At 41.7% G+C, this 20,511-nt stretch overlaps 4 protein-coding genes and 1 long non-coding RNA gene across 6 annotated transcripts; 2 read left to right on the forward strand and 3 right to left on the reverse strand.

The window, feature by feature from the left end:
- Nucleotides 1-240: 240 nt before the first annotated feature.
- LOC143361557 (transmembrane protein 192) lies at nt 241-14,821 on the reverse strand. Of its 2 annotated transcripts, none has more exons than XM_076801048.1 (4): nt 14,721-14,821; nt 1,131-1,265; nt 657-1,053; nt 241-502 (listed from the first exon to the last, which is right to left on the reverse strand). In XM_076801048.1, the coding sequence occupies exons 2-4, from the start codon at nt 1,233-1,235 to the stop codon at nt 258-260; spliced, it is 747 nt and encodes a 248-aa protein (XP_076657163.1). In that variant the 5' UTR covers nt 1,236-1,265; nt 14,721-14,821; the 3' UTR covers nt 241-257. The 2 variants fall into 2 exon arrangements, with proteins under 2 accessions (XP_076657163.1, XP_076657162.1); XM_076801047.1 differs by lacking the exon at nt 14,721-14,821 and adding an exon at nt 1,624-1,968.
- Nucleotides 3,234-9,531, forward strand: LOC143361546 (uncharacterized). The gene is made up of 7 exons (XM_076801027.1): nt 3,234-3,645; nt 4,631-4,766; nt 4,836-5,051; nt 5,220-5,564; nt 5,660-6,141; nt 6,365-6,632; nt 9,364-9,531. The coding sequence occupies exons 1-7, from the start codon at nt 3,434-3,436 to the stop codon at nt 9,529-9,531; spliced, it is 1,827 nt and encodes a 608-aa protein (XP_076657142.1). The 5' UTR covers nt 3,234-3,433.
- Nucleotides 9,643-16,300, forward strand: LOC143361552 (uncharacterized). Its single transcript, XM_076801037.1, has 2 exons — nt 9,643-10,904; nt 15,297-16,300. Exons 1-2 carry the CDS (start codon nt 10,052-10,054, stop codon nt 15,539-15,541), a joined length of 1,098 nt encoding a protein of 365 aa, XP_076657152.1. The 5' UTR covers nt 9,643-10,051; the 3' UTR covers nt 15,542-16,300.
- On the reverse strand, nt 14,829-20,508 carry LOC143361564 (uncharacterized). The gene is made up of 3 exons (XR_013083485.1): nt 19,818-20,508; nt 19,410-19,560; nt 14,829-14,946 (listed from the first exon to the last, which is right to left on the reverse strand). It is a non-coding gene; the product is annotated as an uncharacterized LOC143361564 (long non-coding RNA).
- Nucleotides 16,153-18,889, reverse strand: LOC143361539 (U3 small nucleolar RNA-associated protein 25 homolog). Its single transcript, XM_076801013.1, has one exon. The coding sequence runs from the start codon at nt 18,587-18,589 to the stop codon at nt 16,313-16,315; it is 2,277 nt and encodes a 758-aa protein (XP_076657128.1). The 5' UTR covers nt 18,590-18,889; the 3' UTR covers nt 16,153-16,312.
- Nucleotides 20,509-20,511: the final 3 nt, after the last annotated feature.

Genomic DNA, 20,511 nt, shown 5'->3' on the forward strand with positions numbered 1-20,511 from the left:
TCACAGAGGTTATAGAACGTTACAAGAAGTTTAATAAACACGACACATCGGTGCGGTGAACGTAAAACATGTAAAATCAAACGTGGGAAGATTGCACAAGTTGAACATATTCTCTCTTTCTTCTTACCATCTATAGTTTATACACATGCGAAATATTTTGATCTAAACCTTTGCATCGGTCGCTGACCAGGGCGCAATTCGATTCGTCACTCTCTTCTGTTTGATTAATGAACAAGTTAATAGTTTCCATAAATAATTTATTGCTCCGGGAGTCTACGTTTAATTGCTAGTAACATCATTTTATGGCTCAGAGTAACATTGTAGTCTAGCAGGTATCTAATCAAATCTGCCTGTTTCTCTAGCAACTCCTCCAAGTTCGATCCTCTAGGGTGGTAACCTACTTCCTCTCTGCCCGCGTAACTGTCATGGTTAAAAGATGACAACCATTCCTCTCGTGTGACATCCGGTGCAGGACGCAAACGGTTGAACTTCAGAACTTTTTCTACAAATTATAACAATCACATTTTCCACAAGGTCCTGTACAACCACATATTTCCTACCAGGCAGGGCTCGAAACAAAGTAACCGTTACAAAGTGATCAAAGTCGATTTTATAACAGTTTTCAAGCCCTGTCGACTGGTCTAGTATATACTTACTAATATAATGTACATATACTGGCACTATAATCATCAACTCTAGAGTTGTTAATAGTACAATATAATTCAAGGGAGTGAACCACTCCGACTCTCTACAGTATTGCTCATAATTCACTTTGTGCGTATGATGCAGAACAATGGCCAACAGTAAATAACACGTGACCCACAATGACGCTATAAACAGGGGTGTCCTTATATTCTGATATGTTGATTGATAAAAGTCAAGATAACCGTAGATACGCAAGTTGTGGTGTTTCTTTTTCACAAGATGATCTGTTAGCATGACAATCAACCAGTAGGCACAGTGGAGATACAAATATACAAAATAAGTGTCGCATTTGTTCTGCTCCTCAGGCCAAACGCACACAAACACAATTCCCGCTATTTCTAAACAGACCTGAAAGAAAGAAACCTCGTGATATCGTGGGAAAAAATTTGAAGATGTCTGATTATTCCATGTAAGACGATGCTTACGCCTAGTATCAGAGGAACCGACACGATGGGTACAGTTTCCAGTCTCTGAAAGTCCTCCTCTTCTTCGGATGTCAACACCTGTTGGAAGCATTCCTCGTCGTCCATATTCACAGATGCATCGAAGAACACAGCACCCTAACAAACCCTCGGATTAAAAACCACCGTTGAACAACTCATTGACTGCCATTACTATTTGACCAGGTTTTAATTGGCAAATAACCCAATTACATAGTAGTTAAATTAGCGATTGCCATAATAAATTTTAATTTTCCAGTTTTGTTTTCATCCACTGTATCACTTCGACTCTTTTCGAGTAATACTTGGCAGTCAACGTCTTACAGCATAGAGACGCATACGTTCCAATTTCAATTCTCGGAAATGGAACAGCAGTAGCGACGCGGAGAGGTTATGTTTACATTCCATCAACGATGACAGCGAAATGGTGCGACCAAGCTGTGACAGAATCTGCAGATATATTTTTGACGGTACTTACGCTACCGGACGTATTCGGATTTCGGAGAAGGCTGACCATTCCACGAGAAAAGTACCGGATGACGAAACGGAACTGTTAGATCCTTCATAACCAGGGCTGCGTCAGCGTTCCTTTGTATTTTTGTGCACAGACAGCAGTAGAGTTGTAACCGATCAGCCGCGAAATACTTTAATCCGTTTCGTCTGACGCATAGCGGAAACGATCTGGACCTTTGTGATCGTTATTTTATATATGACCGATTATGATACACTGGCACGTGACACGCAAGATCAAAATGTCCATCAGTAGACGACGAAGCTACGTACAGATTGGACAGCGTACTGCAACCAGGTTCAAATCTGACAATTCACCGCCCCAGCGATTCTCATAGATTTTAATAGGCTAAACACGAATCCGAAAGATGTTATTCTTCATTGCTTCAGGCTTTGAGAAATTTAATTTTGAAAAGAAAGTCAAATTTTTCTATTTAGAAACTTTTTCTGCTTTAATCGTAAACGCTATACGAGCGATTTTTACACGGAACGATACTGTAGACCAGTATAAGTACTCTGAGGCAGTATGTATATGTACATATGGCTATATAGCCAAATAGCCACCTCCTTTCCGAAGTCGGTTTAAAAAATGTTATTGACATCCAATAGCTTTTGAATAGTATTCGAAACTTAAAAAATAAAACTCGAATATCGAACTTGACTCCGATTTGCGGGTACGTATATCGAACTTGTTCCTATTTCTAGGAAAAATCGATCGCAGAAAATGGGACGCGTGCGATGCGTATTGCGCGAGCAGACTTGTCAAACAACGAAAGTCGATTAACACTAACAATACGCGTTTCTTGTTATAATCGGGCCCCAAGATATTCCCCTCTAAAAATATCGGTCTATTCTCGAAGCTGCACAGACAAGATACGTGCTCGTTTAGTAAATATTTAGCAGATCTTCGAGCGCGGGAACGCTAACAACTCCTATGTAGTTAGCTCCCTCGCTCGAGAATGAAAGAAGGCACAATGTTCGAGAGGGGAAATAAGAAAATTGTGTAAAATAAGGCAGCCCCTAACGATCAGGGAATACCGAAAGTATAAACGCGACCTGGATCGGATCGGAAGAAGAACAAATACACAGAGCCGGACACCATCAAACACCACGATGAAATAAACGCGGGGAAATCTATGAAAAGTTTCCCTCTTTCGAAAATTCGAACTCGCGCTTCCACAGCTGTTGTCAATTTTTCAACAAACGTAAACCTTTCGCGATCATTCTTCTCGCGCGCGGAAGTCTACATCTTCAAGCAACTCTCGCCGACTAGCGTATTGAAAATTGTTTCGGTCAATTTCAATTCACAGGAAGCAAACGGGAATTTATTACCCTTTGGATGTTCTCAAATTCCTTTAATCTTCTAGAATTATATAAAACAGAAATAGATGTCTACTTATTTCCTGTCTCCCAATTTTTATTCTGCATAAGAATCTGCAAAGAAATCTGGAAATTAAAAGAGCTCTGCTCTTCTTCGAGCAGAGACTGGTTGTTTGTCTCTAGAATAAAATAAATAAAGTGGTTCCTAAAACGAAGATTAGATAGAGGAATTGATGAGAATAAAATGGTACGGATCTCTCGAACGAGACAGTAGAAGAATAATGATCGCTGGTCGAAAGTTGTTCGCGGCGATCTTCAAGTTTCGCGAGCAGAACTTCGCCGGCAAAATGAAGAAAAAAACAAACGATGGACAGCACATAGCCTAAACGGACGCGCACCACTTTCGACTATTACCGAAACCCAACGAAATTCCCCGTGTATCAATCAAATTTACAAGTATGTTCGGAAGACAGATATTTTTGGAGTCAGTGGACGATCGAAGCGAACAATGGAGGCGCAACGAGTGCCTTCGACAACTTTTGGCTGCCCGAGCACAACAGGGAACACCGATCGCACAGCTGGCAAGAGTTCCTTTCTCCAGAAACGATGGGTTCACGCTTGATCTGAACTTTATTGTTCTCGATGATCCCTACCTTAGAACGCCACGAATGTTAGTACAAAAAAGCCCTTGAAAGGTTATGCTTAAAGGAGGCGTGGTTCGTTGCCCGACAAGTCGCTTATTATAGTTATCAAAAGAAATACATATATATATCACCCTGTCCAATGGAAACATTTTTAACAATTGTAAAATAAAATATCTGGAAGGGTTTAGAGCCCAGACTCCGTAGATTCGCGATAAGGTAGAGTGACCACGTTACCGACAAAAATAGGCGAATGGTTTCACGTGCCAGAACTTTTCGTCCTTATATGAGAATATTTTTCGCTGGGAAAGGGCTCATTCGAAAGAGGAAGGTTCAATCTAGCGCGCGCTGGTCATGAGCTGGCGAAATTATGCAGATATTTGGTAATATAAGCGTTAGAAGTAGGCCAAAAATTGTGGAATCCAAGCATCAGGGTCCGCTCTAGCGGTTACGACGCCCCGGGCAAAAAAACAAATTGCCGCCCCTTTTTAAGCACTAAGCACCGCGCTGAACAAAATGACCTTTTTTTTTAGCAAAATTGTCTGGCAAGGGTAGTCTGAAATTTTCTATTAATTGAATATTTAAAACATCAATATTTTTCTCACACTTACAGCCAAAGCCAAAATGGCGCCCCTAAATTTTGGCGCCCTGGGCAAATGCCCGGGTTGTCCCCCCCTTAGAGCAGGCCCTGCCAAGCATTTTTATACCATTGGATGAGTTTTCTGGATGAAATCGAGAGCAGCGCGCGCTAGAAAATATCTCCAGCTACAAATTGAGCTATATTTTGTCTTGTTTCTGGCGTCAGAATTCATAATATCGATAATGCAGAACGAAAAATGTGACAAGTTTAGTCACGGACTTAAGACCCGTCGGATCAAGACCAAGACGGATCTTAAGTCAGTGGCTGAAGGCTGTGAACGGAAATTGTACAGCAATTACCGACCTGCTGATTCTACAAAAGTCACGTGACTATCCTTGGCTCCTAAGGGTGTTCTTTATCTCGTGGAATTACAGAAACACAACCGACCAATATTTACTGGAATACATAAGACAGATGGAAGAGAGGTACGCGGCAATGGAAAGAGAATTGACCAGAACGAAAATGCTGCTTCCCTTGATACCGCGCAACACCGTTCCCCTGCGTCAAGCGGTATTCCAACATTAATCTCTTGCGAATCTCCCATTTTGTAAGCACACTTGAGAATCGAATGTTTCCAAGTCGCAGACGGACTGGAAGGAATGCTCCCTCGCGAAGAAATACGGTTGTAACGGTGCGAATTCGTTGGGAAGTCAGAGAGAGACCACCGTTCGCTCGCGAGACGCTCTAAATCGAGAGAAAATGAATGTTTCCTCGAGGAGGAGGCATCATGCGAGAAGGGGGAGAGATTCGATTGTGGATCATACGAATTGGAGGAACTGCCGGAACACTTTCCAGGTAAACTGTTTACCGAACTCGTACAATTATTCTTCATAGCTAAATAGTAAAGTAGCGCGTAAGTGTATATACGCTAATGATGGAAATAGATTAAATAAATTACTTTGATGTTATGGAATTTTTGAGGTCGATCGATTACCACTGAAAGTGTTCAAATTCGTTTATTAGAATTCGCAGAACGACGTTTACCCCATAAGAGACCCCGGAAGTCGCTCGTGCAGACCAAAAATCTTGAACAACGACTCCACGGCTGTCTGCTCGACGCATAACGTTGCCGTGATCCTCTCTCAAGACTCGACACCCTTAACCGACGACTCGAGACGCGACCAAACAGTCCCTAGACCCGAAGTTCATACATTTTTCCCGAGTGGAAACACGAGCACGAGTTTACACGCGAACAACAACATTATCTTGGACTCTGAAAACAACCGCGACGCGACCAACATAGCCGACGGTTCTGGGAAATCCTCGATCACCGCCAACATGCCGAAGCCACCGCCTCCGATGAAAAATGTATGTAATCTGTTCGAAAATTAAAATCAAGATTAAAGGATTATAATTTTTAATTATTGTATCTCTGGATCGTCGGTGCCATCGTTGATGAAAAGGTGTTGATGGAAGCTTGCCAAAGATCCGAAGAGAAACGTGAACCGGAAACGTCGCGCTTTATTGACTCCGATGTCAAACACGAGGATTGTAAGGAAACCGGCTTTATGGCAAACGGGTCGATATTGCCATCGGCGATGAAGTCGAATCTTCATCAAGACGACTCCGGACGGAATCCCGAGAGCATGCTGCGAGGATCGAGCGACGATCGCGCGGAGAAACGCGCGATCAAGCGGATGAAATGCTTTGAAAACGCTTTCGTGCGACGCGAGGAGAATCGTCTCCGGAAGTTGCAACAAGAGAGGAACAGTCTAACGAACGATCAGGCGAGGAATTTAACGAGAATGCTTCAGAAAAATGTTCGAACGCAGAAAAGAGTGCCAACACCGAGAAGCAACGTGCATACCGCTTGCACTCCGATGGTGCAACCTGCATTATCCAATCCGGTGCTGGACCCGAACGGAATGACCGTTCGATTGCTGCGGTTCGAGCCACAAATTTTATTTCACTCGCCTATCATGCCTTTCTAAGCGCATTATTTCTTTCATTCTATTACAGATTTTGCATTCTAAGTTCTTCGCCTTTTGCAAATCAAATTCGCTCCAATTTAAGTGCAAAAAAGTGAATATGATCTACAAAAGGATGAATTTAGAGTGAAATGCCTTTATTGATCGGTTCGTTTTTGTATATCGATTAATCGTTTGTAGATTAGCGGTGCTGCTCTACGCCCCAACACTGTTGCCAACACTGAATTCTTTGATTGCTCAGCAAAACAATCAATCGACGATCCCGATACCTTGTTTCGAAGGCTCGAACGACCTGTTGACTCAACTTTTCCGTGTGTTGAGCAATCAACAACGCGTCCCTAATCTGTCGTACACGGCCAGTCCCCGACCAGAAGAAACTCCGCAAAATTCCAGCGTTGCATCATCGAGTTCGCCGCGCTCTTTGTCGAATCCAGAACAGCGATTCCAGGTACTACTATATCTTTGGCTGACTCACAAATTCGTGCGTTTCCTCATACGTCACTCTCTTACTAATTGCTACTTGTTTAGCTTTCGAAGTGCTGTTCAATCAATTCCGAAGAATTACGTACAATTTCGTACCACAAACATAAATCCGATTACTTCTTCCGAGTAAATTGTTTGGTAGAAAATCGTCGAGCTTCCTCCGTCGCGATACAGCCATTGAACCAGCATTTGTTGCGATGCTCATCTACGCTGTTACAATGTTTTATAAAATATATTAGGGGGACCCATAAGCAATCAATTATTTTTAAAAACTAAAACAAACTTTGTAGTAAATTCAAGTTTTTATTTCTTAATTAATTATATAATCTCCATCATTATCAAGGCAGTTTACCATCTTTCCTGCAAATTTTCAATCCCCCACTTATAGAAATCCAGGGTTCGTGAAGCAAAATATGACTCAAAGTGCCTCCTTACATCTTCTACAGAAGTGAATGTATTATTTCTTAAATAATGCTCCAGAGATCTGAAAAGATGATAGTCAGAGGGAGCAATATCCGGTGAGTACGGGGGATGCAGTAAAACTTCCCATTGCAATTCTTTGATTTTTTCCTGAGTGAGTTTCGCTGTATGGGATCGGGCATTGTCAATTTGCAGTATTACACCTTTTCTGTGGACTAAACATGCCCTCTTTTTCAATAGTTCTGAATACAGCCGTTGCAATTGCTGAAAATATAACTCAGCAGTAACTGTTTCTCCAGATTTCAACAACTCAAAGTGAATTATGCCACGACAGACCCACCAAATGCACAGTAACACCTTTCTAAGTGATAAGCTGGGTTTAGGGGTTGATATTGTTATCATAAAGAATCCATTTTTCATCTCCGGTAACAATACTGCTAAGAAATGGATCTCTACGAAATCTGGATAACAATGAAGTGCAAATTGATCGACGAATTTGTTGGTCTCAGATAATTGATGCGGTACCCATATTCCTTGCCTATGTTACGTCCCAGGTAGGACGGATTATGATTTTTATGACATAGGACGCAGTTTTGAACCTACCTGCATTCACCGGCTACGGTTCGGGAAATGGAGGATTGTTTAAATAACTTGTATTCTTATTTTCCAAAACAAACAAAATTATTGATTTATTCAAAATTAGGTGCCGAATCAGAAGTTTTAAACATGATTTGACAAATAGAGATTATGTGTAGTTAACGGATAAACTAGATAGCTTACAAATATTTCGTTCAATAATAATAATGTTAATTTACCGAGTTGTTGGGTTCGCTTCGCTAAGTGGACACCGCAAGTCCACAAGTCGCTGGTTCCGCAGATCGCAGTTACCGCAGGTGGAAATACCGCTAATCGCAGTTGCTGCGGGTAGCAGGTTGCAGGTTTCACCAATTCCAATATCGCAGCCGCAGGTCGCAGATTTCACCAATTCCAATTATCGCTTCTTTTAAATTTTATAAAACTTTCACTGAACTTAAACTTTACTGAAACTTTATTAAAACTGAATTGACACTTCTATGACGGACTGATCCGGTCCAAACTTTATGACGGAATGAATCATTTTTGAAGTATTGGTTCCCTTTTATAGGATGGACAGTCCATTGTTTCAATAGGATATTGATTTGATCTTTTATCTAATGCGCGTCATTCTTACCATGGGATTAGTGTGCCTTCTTGGAACTTGGCGCAACTGGACACACTTTCTGTTTATTTTTCGGGGTGACATCGTTGTGGAATTGTTCGGTGGAATTGTTTTGTTCGCTATCTAATTTTCTAGAAATTTTAACGCCTATCCTAATCCTATTTATTTCCTTCTCCTTGCGTGACATTATTGGGTTTCAACAATAGTTCATAATAATTCTTTGTCTCAAGTTTTATTCGTTTGATTCTTAAGCGGTCGAATCACCGGACATGACACCGTCTTACTTCCTAGAATCTTAAGGCTTATCTTAATCTTATTTATTCTTCTCTCCTCGCGTGGCATAATTTTTATTTGAAGTTTTATTTGTCTTATTCATGAGCGATCGAACCACCGGACGTGACACCTATATGCCTTTCCCATTTCGTGTAGGTGCCTTTGTATAGTTGACCATGTGGACCCAAGGCTTCTCGATAATTCTTGTATACTTAATTTTGGATCAGCTTCCACTAGAGACTTTAGGGTGTCATTATCAAATTCAACTGGTCGTCCACTTCGAGGCCTGTCAGAGAGATCCTAATCACCAGCAGCAAACCTCCTGAACCAACGTTGACACTCGTTGACTTCCAATACATCTCCATAAACATCGCAAATTTTCTTTGTGGTTACCGTTGCATTAAATCCCGCGTGAAAATGAAAAAGTATGCAATAACGAATATGATCTTCGGATGGTACGGACGCCGCCATTTTATTACAGGGTTAAAAAAAACATTATACTTTTTAGAATATTTTGAACACAGGCTGCCTTACCGAAAACAGTAAAAGAATACGTGTTTCCTCTTCAACGATCGGTATAGAACTAAAGGCGAAACAAATTCTTTGCAAATAATTGATTACTTATGGGTACCCCTAATACAACGTACCTCCATCGCGAGATGTTAAAATAAATGCATAATATACGCAGTATAGTAGTATATAAAAGAGACGCACGAATTTATGATTCATTCTATAGTTCCCGAACCTCTCGTTCCTCGAATTCGAAGGTTCTCAACAATACCAAAGATTTGCGCAACGTTTCCAGACGCTGTCGAAGCAGTCTCAGGACGAGACCGTCGCTTCGACCAGCCGCCAGGAAATAAATTCGGTCGGCGTTGACGCATCCTCTTATCCTCGCGATCATGAGAATTCGAACGCTTCTGCTGGCCAGTGCGGCGAGACCTTTCCGCGCGAGCGAACGGAAGAAAATTAGCGACCTTTCTGACGACGAGCAGAATTTCTCGGGCTTCTCGGAAGGGTCGAGGTGAGATGGCTGATGAACCGGACTGCGAACGAAGAATTCGCACACGGACCGTGGAACGGGGTAAGGACGCTTGCGCGCGCGGGGCTAACACGTGCTGAAGGAACGGGCGCTTTTCTACGAACGTACGCCGAGAAAGTTGCAGTCGTGCGTGCTTGCGCTGCCGGGACGCTTCCTCGTCTTCGTTTGGAGGAACACGACGAGCAGTCTACGTGCATGGTGAATCATTTCGAATCGAGCCCTGATGGATTAGACCGTGGGTGCTAAAAGTCCTCGACTCTTCCTGAATCGAACTAATTCCTCGAAGACGAGCGCACACGCGCGAACACGTTCGGTGAAATTTCCCAGGAAATTCTCCACCGGAATGTAACTCGTCGATCACACGCGCGTTGATTCCAACGCGAGAAGATGGATGTTACAGCGACCGAGAAGTGAGAATCGACTAAGACATTCGATATAAACTCGAGGCAGAATGAGCGAACCAGAAGCCGCCGCGGCGAACGCCGATCCTAACAAGAAGGACCCGAACGCGGACCTATACGAAACCAAGACACCCAAGAAGCTGATCCGCCTGGTCACCGTAGTGGCCTACATGTTCTCCGTCAGTTTCGTGGCTATAGTTCTCAGCGCGTACTATTTGTTCCTCTGGGTCCCGCCGGACCCGAAGCTTCTGCGACGGCCGGTTCACCAGGCGGGTGACCCTGAACTGAATTTTTTGGTGGCCGATGATACTACTACGGCCGAGATCCCGCTTTCAGGAGCCAGCAAATTCGGTGGGCGCATCGCCGACGACGATGTCGACGCCAAGAGTCGGCTAAACAAGCAACACGAAAGCCTGAACGAGTCTCTGCTGATACTGAAGATGTTCCTGACGGAACAGCAGAGGAAGTTGAGACACGCCTCCGCTGGGTCGAACTCGAGCAAAGAGAGACTCGAAACTGAATCCAGAACCGAGAAGACGCTCCTCGTTGCGAACTCTACGACCGTTTTTGCCGACGGACCACAGGGTTTCGCGAAGGGGGCAGAGCACATTCCAGTAAGTCCTCGGACAAAGACGACTGCGTTTGTCGAGGAGACAAATGTTACGGACACCGAGATTTGGCCCGCTAAAGATGCTAGGAATTACCGATCGAAGTCGTTTCAAGAGGAGTTGTCGAGCACCGTTGGAATAGTCGCGTTGATCCATCGATCGAACCTTGCGACGGATGGAAAAGAGTCTCCCGATCGGCTTGCCATAAATGCCTCGCGTAACTGGAAGTTCGCCGATCGTCTGGAATCGAACCCGCCGTTCCAACCACTCGCTAATATTGCGATGAATTCCAAAGGTAAATAACGATTTCAGAACGTGTATAAGGTATAATGTATCGCACACTACATTAAACTCACCGTCGTAACCATTTAGTCTTCCTTGTTCGTGTTCAGAGTGGAATACAGTCGCTCACAGTGAAAATCGTGCAGTGTGTATCGGTAATCACCGGATTTGATCCTAGATCTGTCGAGCCCTAAATATACTCCTTTATAATAATAACAAGATTGAGTTTATTCAGATTTCATAGGATTATTATGGTATCATGAACTTTCATTTTCGGTCGCATTTTTGTTTCTGTTACATTTTCACAGTGAAAAATGACTTCTATTTCTTTAGTTTCTGTACAAGTTATGACAGTACATTAAACTAATTGTTGGTACTTCAATTTTTGTGAAAATCCTTATCTGTGGCTAAACTCAGCTAAAATATCCGCCGATATATACATTACGTGCAATTTTCACTTTGAGCGACTGTAGGTATTTTGTTTTTGTTCGCGTTCAGAGTGGTATAGCTAGGATTCGGGGAGATTGGAATGTTCCGGTTTGGGTGGGATGAAAAGCAGCGATTAAAACCTTAGAAATAAGATCGTCGTTGGATCGGCGCGCGACGATTATCCGTATTGTTCGCGTAATAACTGAAACAGGGTCAGGTCGATCCATTATGGCTTCCTCGGCGTTGCATCGATACAACGATTTTGCAATTTCTAAAAACGATCGGAGCTTGGCTTCGGCGGCCAGGCTTCTCGAACTCTTATCTAATTTGAACGATTTGCTTCTGGGTTGACGCGACGAGATTCCGAATCGGCGAAGGATTCGGGCGAAGCGAGGAACAAGACTCTCGCGTCGAATAGAAACGATTTCGTTCTTTTCCCCTCGATCGAAAGCCTCTGTTTGCTCTCCGAGTGATCGAAGAATGACGTCTTAACGCTGTGAAGACAAAGGCGCGCCTCCTTTGCGAGCAACGAGCAAACGCCGAGAGCCTCGGCTGCTCTCTAGAACCGAAGGCCTCGGAACGTTTACGAATTTTTCATTTCGCCGGGCTATTTTTCCCTCGCATCATAAACGTTCGACATATAGTATGTACATCCGCAGAACATCGCGCCAACATCGCAAAGCGTTTCAGAGCCTCGCATAACTACTCCCACTCCTTTACAGAAAAATCTGCTACAACGCGTTTAACCCTACAGCTGTGTACGACGAGTATACTCGTCGTGCGATCTAATTAATCACTTGCCACTGGCATTAAAATTGTTGACTGATTGATCAAAGAAATTCCCGAAAATTCATTGTTCCAAATATTACGCAAAATAAAAATTTTCTACCTGAATTGCAACAAGCTAGAAATAGAAATAGAAATTGATTTTCTTTCTTAACATGTTTAACAGGTTGACAATAATATAACAGTATTTCTTCTAATGTTTTTACTGTTTTAAATTACACTTAGTCATTTTTGTCATAAATGTTCAATGTCATACTCGTTCGAAAATGAGTAGATAGCATTTGAAACCGGGAATTTTGATTTCAAATGAAGATCCGGAGTCTATGCATTGCCCGTTACTTAGTTAATTTGATGAAAAACAGTGAAACGTTGGAAAACGGCCGGTGTAATCGTTGCAAAATCCACTGGAGGATGGACAGTGTTCCTGCGGCGAGGCTCACGTTTTCGCGCCAGCTGCGACGCAAGCTCGAGCTTATGTAAAATGCTTGCGCAACATTTTTAATCGGTTCTTTGTCACTTCTACGGAAGCCCTGTAACTCGAAACGGAGATAATCGGTAAATTCGCAAATCTCGATCCCGGGCTCGAGCTTTCACCGTAATCGTATAAAATCGCTAAAGCGCATACTACGAACGAGCTTTAGCAAAACTTGCCTCGTCGATCCTGTTCAGATTCAATTTCGCAAGGCCTCGCGAAACGATCGTCGAACATTTGAAAAGCCCGCAGTTTTCTGCAAGCTATGCCGAAAGCTTCTCGCGCGAGCTTCGTTCGCAAGGTTTGCACGATGGATGCGAGCCTTGGCGTGCTAATAAGGCCATCGGGAGCATCGGTTTAAGGGCATTTGCCGCGGCGACGAATCCTGTAAAGTCGAACAGCCCTTGAGGCTTGCGAAACGAAGCACGCCGGAGTCAAGGTTCCCGAGCTTGCGCAGTGAAAGCGCGCCGGTGTCGTCGAATGGGTGTGTTTTTCAGCAGCGGCCGTTGGTGGGAAAGGTTGATCCGCGAGTCAATGAACAGAAATAATCGTGGAATAGTTCGTAACGAGACTAAAGGGAAAATTTCGTGCTCGCGGCGCGTCCTCGGAAGCCTCGAAAGCTCTCGGCTAGCTTGCTCGGCCATAACCGTGGATACTGGAGCGCTTCTGTATCGCGTTCGCGGAGCTTGCAGCTTTCCTGCGGTAACGCCCTATCTAGTGAGCTAGCTTCTCTCGCTCTAGCGCTTTCTCTCTCTCTCTCTCTCTCTCTCTCTCTCTCTCCTTGTCTCTATCTCTCGATCGAAAGCCTCGTAGCGGTGGGACAACCTAAACGAACTCGGAAATGGTGAAAAAACGATCTCCGATCGGAGCTCTGTGATCTGTGCGCCGACGAAAATATCCTCCAAGAGCATTTCCCGTGGACGAGCCTCGAAACCCGGCAGTCTTTACCGATCGTTGATGATTACTGTAAACAATCCGGTAAAGATATAAATACACGAGCCTCGAGAAATTTCCACGCAGGCATGTTTCCCTCGAAGCTCCCGTTGATGACTTCCGGCGGCCCGTCGCGATCCGAGCTCGGATTTTGGTAATTATTTACGAAAAGGCACACCTTAATCGTCTCGACGGCCTTGTTGTGTCCTGTCAAGGTTCACGACACGAGTAACGTTACTTGTCTGTATGCATATGTATGTATAATCGCCACGTGACTTTAATGTTCAATATATGAACAGATACATCTCCATTGAATAATATCTGTTTCCACTTTTGATGTTTCAACTCGCGCGAAGGTTATGGTATCGTGCATCGTGACACGTGTCCTTTTGAACCTAACAATTCGATCCTGAAGCATTCCCTCGTATCAACAATAGTTCATCAAAGTTACTCGTGTCACGTTGACCTTGATAACGCATCTGAACGTCATCGAACTGGATTTTCAACGATAATCTCAGAGATCGAAAAAGTTATGTTACTCTTTAATAGATTCCTTTGGAGATGTGTACTGTAGAACTTTTTTAACCCCTTCGTGTATTGTCTTGTTCACAGCTACAATCATTTCAACTTCTTTTCCCTTAATAATTTTCTAGTAGAAAAAGAGAAATTCTATATTTATTCATTTGTTTATTTATTTTATTTAATTCTATATTCAGTAGATTCTAACCGACATTTAAGGCAATGGCTTAAAAACCGCCCTCACAGTACAAAGGGTAGGGTCGCATTTGACAACCTTATCCGACTGAATCCTTTAAATGGAAACGCATAAAGAAATGTTCTTGGAAATACTGTGACTGCTTATTTCGATCCCTGGATAATCGACGTGTCCCCTGGACAGTGCAAACGCGTCAGTAACATATTTGGAGGTGTCCCCCTTTCAATCTCTGTTCAGAGACGTGCGGAAGGGACGCGGTGGATTATGCAGCTGCCGCGAAAAATGAGCACTCAAAATCTGAACTCAGAGAAATTCAACCCGGAAACGGGTAGCCGCGAGCAAAAGCCAAGCAACGAGATACGGTTCGCCGGGGACGAGAGGAAAGACAAGCTGTACGAGCCGAAGCATAAGCAGAAATTGGTGCGCGTGCTGACGGTAGTGGCCTACGTCATATTCGTTAGCATGGGCGCCATACTGCTCTCGTTATACTATACCTTCGTCTGGGACCCCAAAGACGTGACCACCGCCAGGAGCAGGCCGATACCGGAATGCGTCAGTTTCAAATTACCGAACCCTCTTACCACCCCCTCCAGCTTCAACGGTAAAACTATTCTTTCGAAGCTCTAGGCAGGCCAAAATAAAGCACCCTCTGATCCAGAGTACGATTTCACGCGCGCATAGCTAGCCTGCAGATTTTTCTGCAAACTCAAGTATTTCCATCTGAAGTTTAAAAAGTTGGAATTAATTCACACTATTTTTATTTTGCATAAAAATCCGCAGTCTATTGATAACAAAAGAAACGCATGACATTCGTATTTAGTAGATTGTTTAGTATATCACTAGATTATTTAGTAGACAAAATCTCTTTATTTTGGGAGGTTTTGAACGACAAAGAGGTTGTAACACCACTGTGAAATAAATCCTCGTGCAAAGGGTGAAATCCTACTGTGTACCATAACCAACGCTGTAGTTTATAACAGGCAACATTTAATCCGATTTGTGTAACTCCAAAAATATGAGAACGGTCGATCGCCGTGTAGCAAACATCTGAAATCGTTTTTCTCTTTCAGAAACGCAACTAGAAAAGGTGACGGTGAGATCGGTGTCCAATGAGAGTAATCGGACCGAGGAACCGGAAGTTGCCACGACCACCTCGGGTACCGCATCACGGCCAAAGAATTTGTTAACGATTCTAACAACCACGGCGACGTCCTCGAGCTCTTTCACCGAGTTGACTCCGCGGGATCTGACAACAAATCCGAACACGGAGACCAGAGAGAGCCTAAGCACTAACACGAGTACAGGGAACGATTGATCGATCGTCGAGAGATCCCTTAGAAACCGAGTAGCGTTCGAATTGATTTCAATCTGTTAATAGCATTGATACGTTAAACTAGCTGACGTTCAACCAGAGATCGAGTGTTCGTCGACGAAAAACCTGATCGTTTCCAGGACAGCCAGGACACGGCGAACAAACAATTAACCCGAGGATGGCGGGTCCATTTTGACCCATTGGACACGAACGAAATTTCAATAACACTTTGCCTACCGGGAGTCTATCGATACACCACAATCTAGTCGTATTTAAGAACTTAATTATTTTTTGTTGTAGACAATTTGTAAATGATAATTGATGCGTAAAAATTTGAATGGATCTAGAACTCCATAAATCGATGTTTATGTCGCTGTACACGATCTGAGAATTTATGTTTGAAACGAGGACTGAACGCGATAAATTGGATTGTCCATCCGAGTTCTGATTACCTTCCGAGAACACATGCGAGGATTTTAGTTTTGATACTGCGTACAGATATATGTTCGATAAGGCGATAAGTACGGAGAAAATCGTTTCTGGGAGATGCAATCGAAGTTGTAATTATTTCAAGTAATTTTCTAACTGTACAACAAAGAGATTGAACAGAAGTATACATGTGAATAAACATTTTATTGTTATTAATGGTACAGATTGTAGCCATCAACAGTATGTTACGGAAGCACCATCGACTTCGTTCTGTTTAATGTATTACATATGAAATATTTACATAATTGTATAAAATACATTCTTCCTAAGTAATCCTGTGACCTCTCATTCACCGGTGACAAGCATGTGAACAGACTTTTCTGATCCGAGCATCTTGTGTGCTCTTTCTGTGCCTACAATCGCAGAAAGTTGCATGATATCGTATTTACAGTATAAAACGGTCACTGTCATGTTGCTGTCAGAGCCTGCTCGTGGATTCTGATTGAACTCTTGCATCAAATTGCACATTTCGCTGTAGAATCCGGGAAACGTGGGCGGTGCGTAAAATATAATATGCCTAATACCCTTCACTCTTATTCTACGAAAGAAATGGAATCGCTCCGAGTACAATAGGAAGTGACCATCGCTGTGGTAAAACATGTCCCTCGCTCTCGCTATTTTCGAATCCTTGGAGTACTCGCAAATCTGTACAAAACTGTATTCCTCCTTTTTAAAATAATTCCGCAGCTTCACATAGTCGAAGTAAGATGGGAAAAAGATCAATGTGTGGTTCATGATTCTGTCTTTGTACTGAGGAAGTATTTTCGTTGTGAAGAATTCCATTCTCTGCTCCAAAGCTTGAAAATGACTCGTAGCTTCAAACCTGTGAAACACCTGTGGGACCTGTACAACTACTTGACAAATGGATCCAAGAGCAATAGGATTCATTACTTTGATTTTTCCTGCATAATTGTGGCACCTTTTGTTCAACACTCCATAAATTTCAGGTATATGAATACCTGAGAATATTAACGTTTGTCTGTAATATTTAGTCCATCCGTTTACGCACCAACTTCTAACTCTAGAGAAATCTGTCTTGTGCGAATCTTTCGGTTGCAAATGTAGATGGTTCAAAACATGAACCATGTGGTCCCAATTTTGCATTACAAACAATTCTGCTTGGTCCATAATTAGTAATTCTATCGATGCTAGAAAATCGTAGTCCCTCTCTTCTTCGCCTTCTGCTCCCACTAACATTCTCAAACCTAAGAGAGATGAAATTATAATATCGGAAGAGTAAAATTCAGAATATAATTTCAGAGTCTTTTTCGTGATAGAGATTCCAATTTTGAACGTGTCATCTGTGTTCCCTTGAAACGTTAACTCATAGTCTTCTGGTTTTGGATTCTTCTTTGGCATCGCAAGTTCGTTGCCGCTAAAATCGTCCATGAACCTTTTTTTATTCATCACAGAGCCACCTTTGTCTTCTCCGATCAAAATGGCTATCAGAAGCTCCACGATTTTTAAACAAGAATGTCTAAAGGGAACTATTATCAAAATTTTTGGTCTAACTAAACCCTGATCTCTGTACTCGTCAGGGATCTCTGCCATTTTTGTACATTTAGCTTTTGCTATTTTTGCATTGTGATGCAGCACTTTTGTTCTAGTTTTTAATGCATGATTAATCGCGTGCAAGCAATATACAAATCTTATCTGATCCGCATTGGAAAAGGTCCTTTCAGGATAATATAAATCCTGATAATTGTTTATCACTGAAAATAATTCTTTTTGCAAAGGAGTCAAAGGCGATGGATTTGTATCAACATTATCCTTTATATTCGTGTAATTTGCTCTCGTGATATTACTCTGAATTTGTGCTTTTATATACAATTTGTTCCAATCTACTGTTTCGATCAAAGAAGGTATGCTACCGCATTGTGCGTACTGTTTATCTTCTAGAATAGAAACTTTGGGTTTTTGCTTCATATAGTTTTCATCCTTTGGAGCTTTAGGAATTTCACAGATAAGATTTCTAAGGGTAGGCCATGATATTGTCTGTGTTTCTACGATTTGAGGGATACTGGAAACTACCTCGTAAAATTTATCGCTTAGGTCATCTCGCAGATGAATGGAAAATGGGTCTTTGAGATGCCCAGCATCTTCCTTAGCAGTTTCAGGATCTTCTTCGTCCATTTCTCTGACTTGAATCTCCTCATTTTCGCTGTGACTGGATAGTCTTGTGTCATCATCAGAATTTACTGCCAAATTTTCATTGCTGTCCTTATGTTCTACAGTATCGTCTTCGTCATCGGACGTGTCACTTTCTGAATTCGAATCTATAGCAGTTTTTTGAAACGTTTTAACGTTTGAAAATGTGGATAGTAAAGCTTGCAAAGGATTCGTCTGTTCTTCGTCAGAACTATCGGTTACCAATTCTTCTTGTTTTAATTTCTCCTCTTCCAAAATTTGCCTACGCTTCTCAATTTCCCTGTTTTTAACATCGCGTTCTTTAACATATGAAGCTTCTTTTAGGTTAAACTTGCCTTTCTTGGGTTTCGGTTGACTGTCGTGCCGGCTGAATTTCCGTTTTCCACCCCGAATCGGTCTTTTTCCACGTGCCATAATTACAAGAAACTTTTTACATTCATTATCGACACGTATTTATACAAATTTTAAAAAATAGACGGGGTATTTACATGTAGACCACGTGCTTTTGTTATCACACACACACATCAGTGTCACAAGTGGGGAAATCAAACATACATTGTAGGTATTCGAAAAACATATTTGATCCGTGAATCATGTAAAACTAAATAAATTATAAAGTTACAAAAAATGTATTTAGAAAAAAGATGCACTCAACATTGATTCGCGTTCGATAAAGTACACAACTTTTAGATAAACACAGGTACTGTGTACAGAATACGCGTGTACTATACGTATACGTAATACCTTTGCTGCAAACATCTGAATATAGGTTATGGGCGCAAAATTTGAAATGTCCACCGTACTATAATTCATTCGAACTTGTAAATCGCAACTTAAAATAACGTAATCATATTTTTACAACGTATATATGTTACAGTAATTGTTTCAGTCAACGCGGAGCACTTATCAATTACAATTTTTAATTTAATCGATTCATATTTATTTTATGATGGAAAGAATTTTAACAGTTAGTCACTAATCTAATTGACAATCAAATAACCAATTTAATCATTAATCCAATTGGTGATTAAATATCGACTGTAGTTAATTGTATATTACTATAATTAATAATCGAATATTTTAATTGCGATCGTTAATTGGATTAAATAAAGTGCAATTCAGGTTCAAAGTAATGTTCGTAATTAAATCCCAAAATGGTGACAAACTTCAATGAAAACGAAGTGTTTTGAAGCATTTACCATAAAATGAATCTTGCATATGTATCTATACTTACCGATCGTTGCAATTCTGCTTTTGGCGAAACAGAGCCTCGCTGATCGGTATCGTCAAGTATTTCACGACGCCTCGAGCACTGCAACATTTGAATCCTCTGGTTACAGTTGCGTCATGGAAAGTTAATTGCCATTTGGAAAACCGGAAGAAATCTGTAAAGCGAACACCCGTATCAAAGAAGTCACGTGACCGTTGATTTCGGTGAATAAATTATCGCAGCGAACAGAGCTTTTTAAAGTAGCAGCATTTATTTAATCTCGATTCAATAGATCGGAATTCGAAAAAACTGCAAATCGCAAGGTAAAACGGTAGAAACTCGAAAGATTTTCAAATATCCTTCAAACGTGTACCGGTGGACAAGTATGTATTCGTTTATCATACTATGAAAAAAAAATAACTTCAGCATTACCGGTTAGTTGGTAAACGATCGGTTCAGAGCTTAAAGTAGTCAGTGACAGCTGCACTGACAAGTGTTCTTGATAACCCGAACGGAAGAGAAACGCAGGAAGTAGAAAAAAGTAGGCAAAATTAATTAACCCTTTGCCTCGGTTGTTTACAAAATATCCGGTTCCTGACAGGCCTTCGGAGCCAACGAGTTCAGGCGAACAGGCGACGCTGCGCGCGCATTAATAACACGCCGCTGACAGGGCCGTGTCATTCTTTAATTTTCTGACACGTTATCTGAGAAGTTTCACGTCTTTAAAAACAAATAATTTCCAGATTGCAGACCTCATGCACTTATGAAACATTAAGCCGCAAAGATATTGAAAGAATTTAAAAATATCACTAAATCGTTTTCGATTTCTGTTTTTTACAATTAACTATAGGAAAATCTTTATTTTGTACAAAAATCAGCGTGACAAACGCTTGGACGTTAAACAGCTCATTGTAAAAGCAATTGAACGTACTAAATTACAGCACTGACTCATAAATTCGTATTATTCTCGATTTTACTATAATAGAAAAGTATCTTGCGGAAGCATAGATAAATCTATTACATCACGGGTAAACATTTGTGGAAATTGTCGGTGTAGGAAAAAGAAATTAACGATTCATGTTTCTTGAGAAAATATAATATTCTTGTGAGCGTATTTTTTTATTCT

Source organism: Halictus rubicundus, chromosome 15 (genome assembly GCF_050948215.1).
Source record: "Halictus rubicundus isolate RS-2024b chromosome 15, iyHalRubi1_principal, whole genome shotgun sequence".
Classification (NCBI taxonomy): Eukaryota; Metazoa; Arthropoda; class Insecta; order Hymenoptera; family Halictidae; genus Halictus; species Halictus rubicundus.

Excerpts from the sequence above, each read along its gene's own strand:
- LOC143361557 (XM_076801047.1), bottom strand. The coding sequence starts at position 1,662 with ATGGTCAGCCTTCTCCGAAATCCGAATACGTCCGGTAGC. Across the intron at positions 1,054-1,130 it reads CGGTTCCTCTGATACTAGGC|GTCTGTTTAGAAATAGCGGG; the intron begins GTAAGCATCGTC and ends TCTTTCTTTCAG. Across the intron at positions 503-656 it reads AGTATATGTACATTATATTA|AAAAAGTTCTGAAGTTCAAC; the intron begins GTAAGTATATAC and ends TATAATTTGTAG.
- LOC143361546 (XM_076801027.1), top strand. The coding sequence starts at position 3,434 with ATGTTCGGAAGACAGATATTTTTGGAGTCAGTGGACGATCGAAGCGAA. Across the intron at positions 4,767-4,835 it reads CCGTTCCCCTGCGTCAAGCG|TCGCAGACGGACTGGAAGGA; the intron begins GTATTCCAACAT and ends AATGTTTCCAAG. Across the intron at positions 6,142-6,364 it reads ATGACCGTTCGATTGCTGCG|ATTAGCGGTGCTGCTCTACG; the intron begins GTTCGAGCCACA and ends AATCGTTTGTAG.
- LOC143361552 (XM_076801037.1), top strand. The coding sequence starts at position 10,052 with ATGAGCGAACCAGAAGCCGCCGCGGCGAACGCCGATCCTAACAAGAAG. Across the intron at positions 10,905-15,296 it reads TATTGCGATGAATTCCAAAG|AAACGCAACTAGAAAAGGTG; the intron begins GTAAATAACGAT and ends TTTCTCTTTCAG.
- LOC143361539 (XM_076801013.1), bottom strand. The coding sequence starts at position 18,589 with ATGGCACGTGGAAAAAGACCGATTCGGGGTGGAAAACGGAAATTCAGC.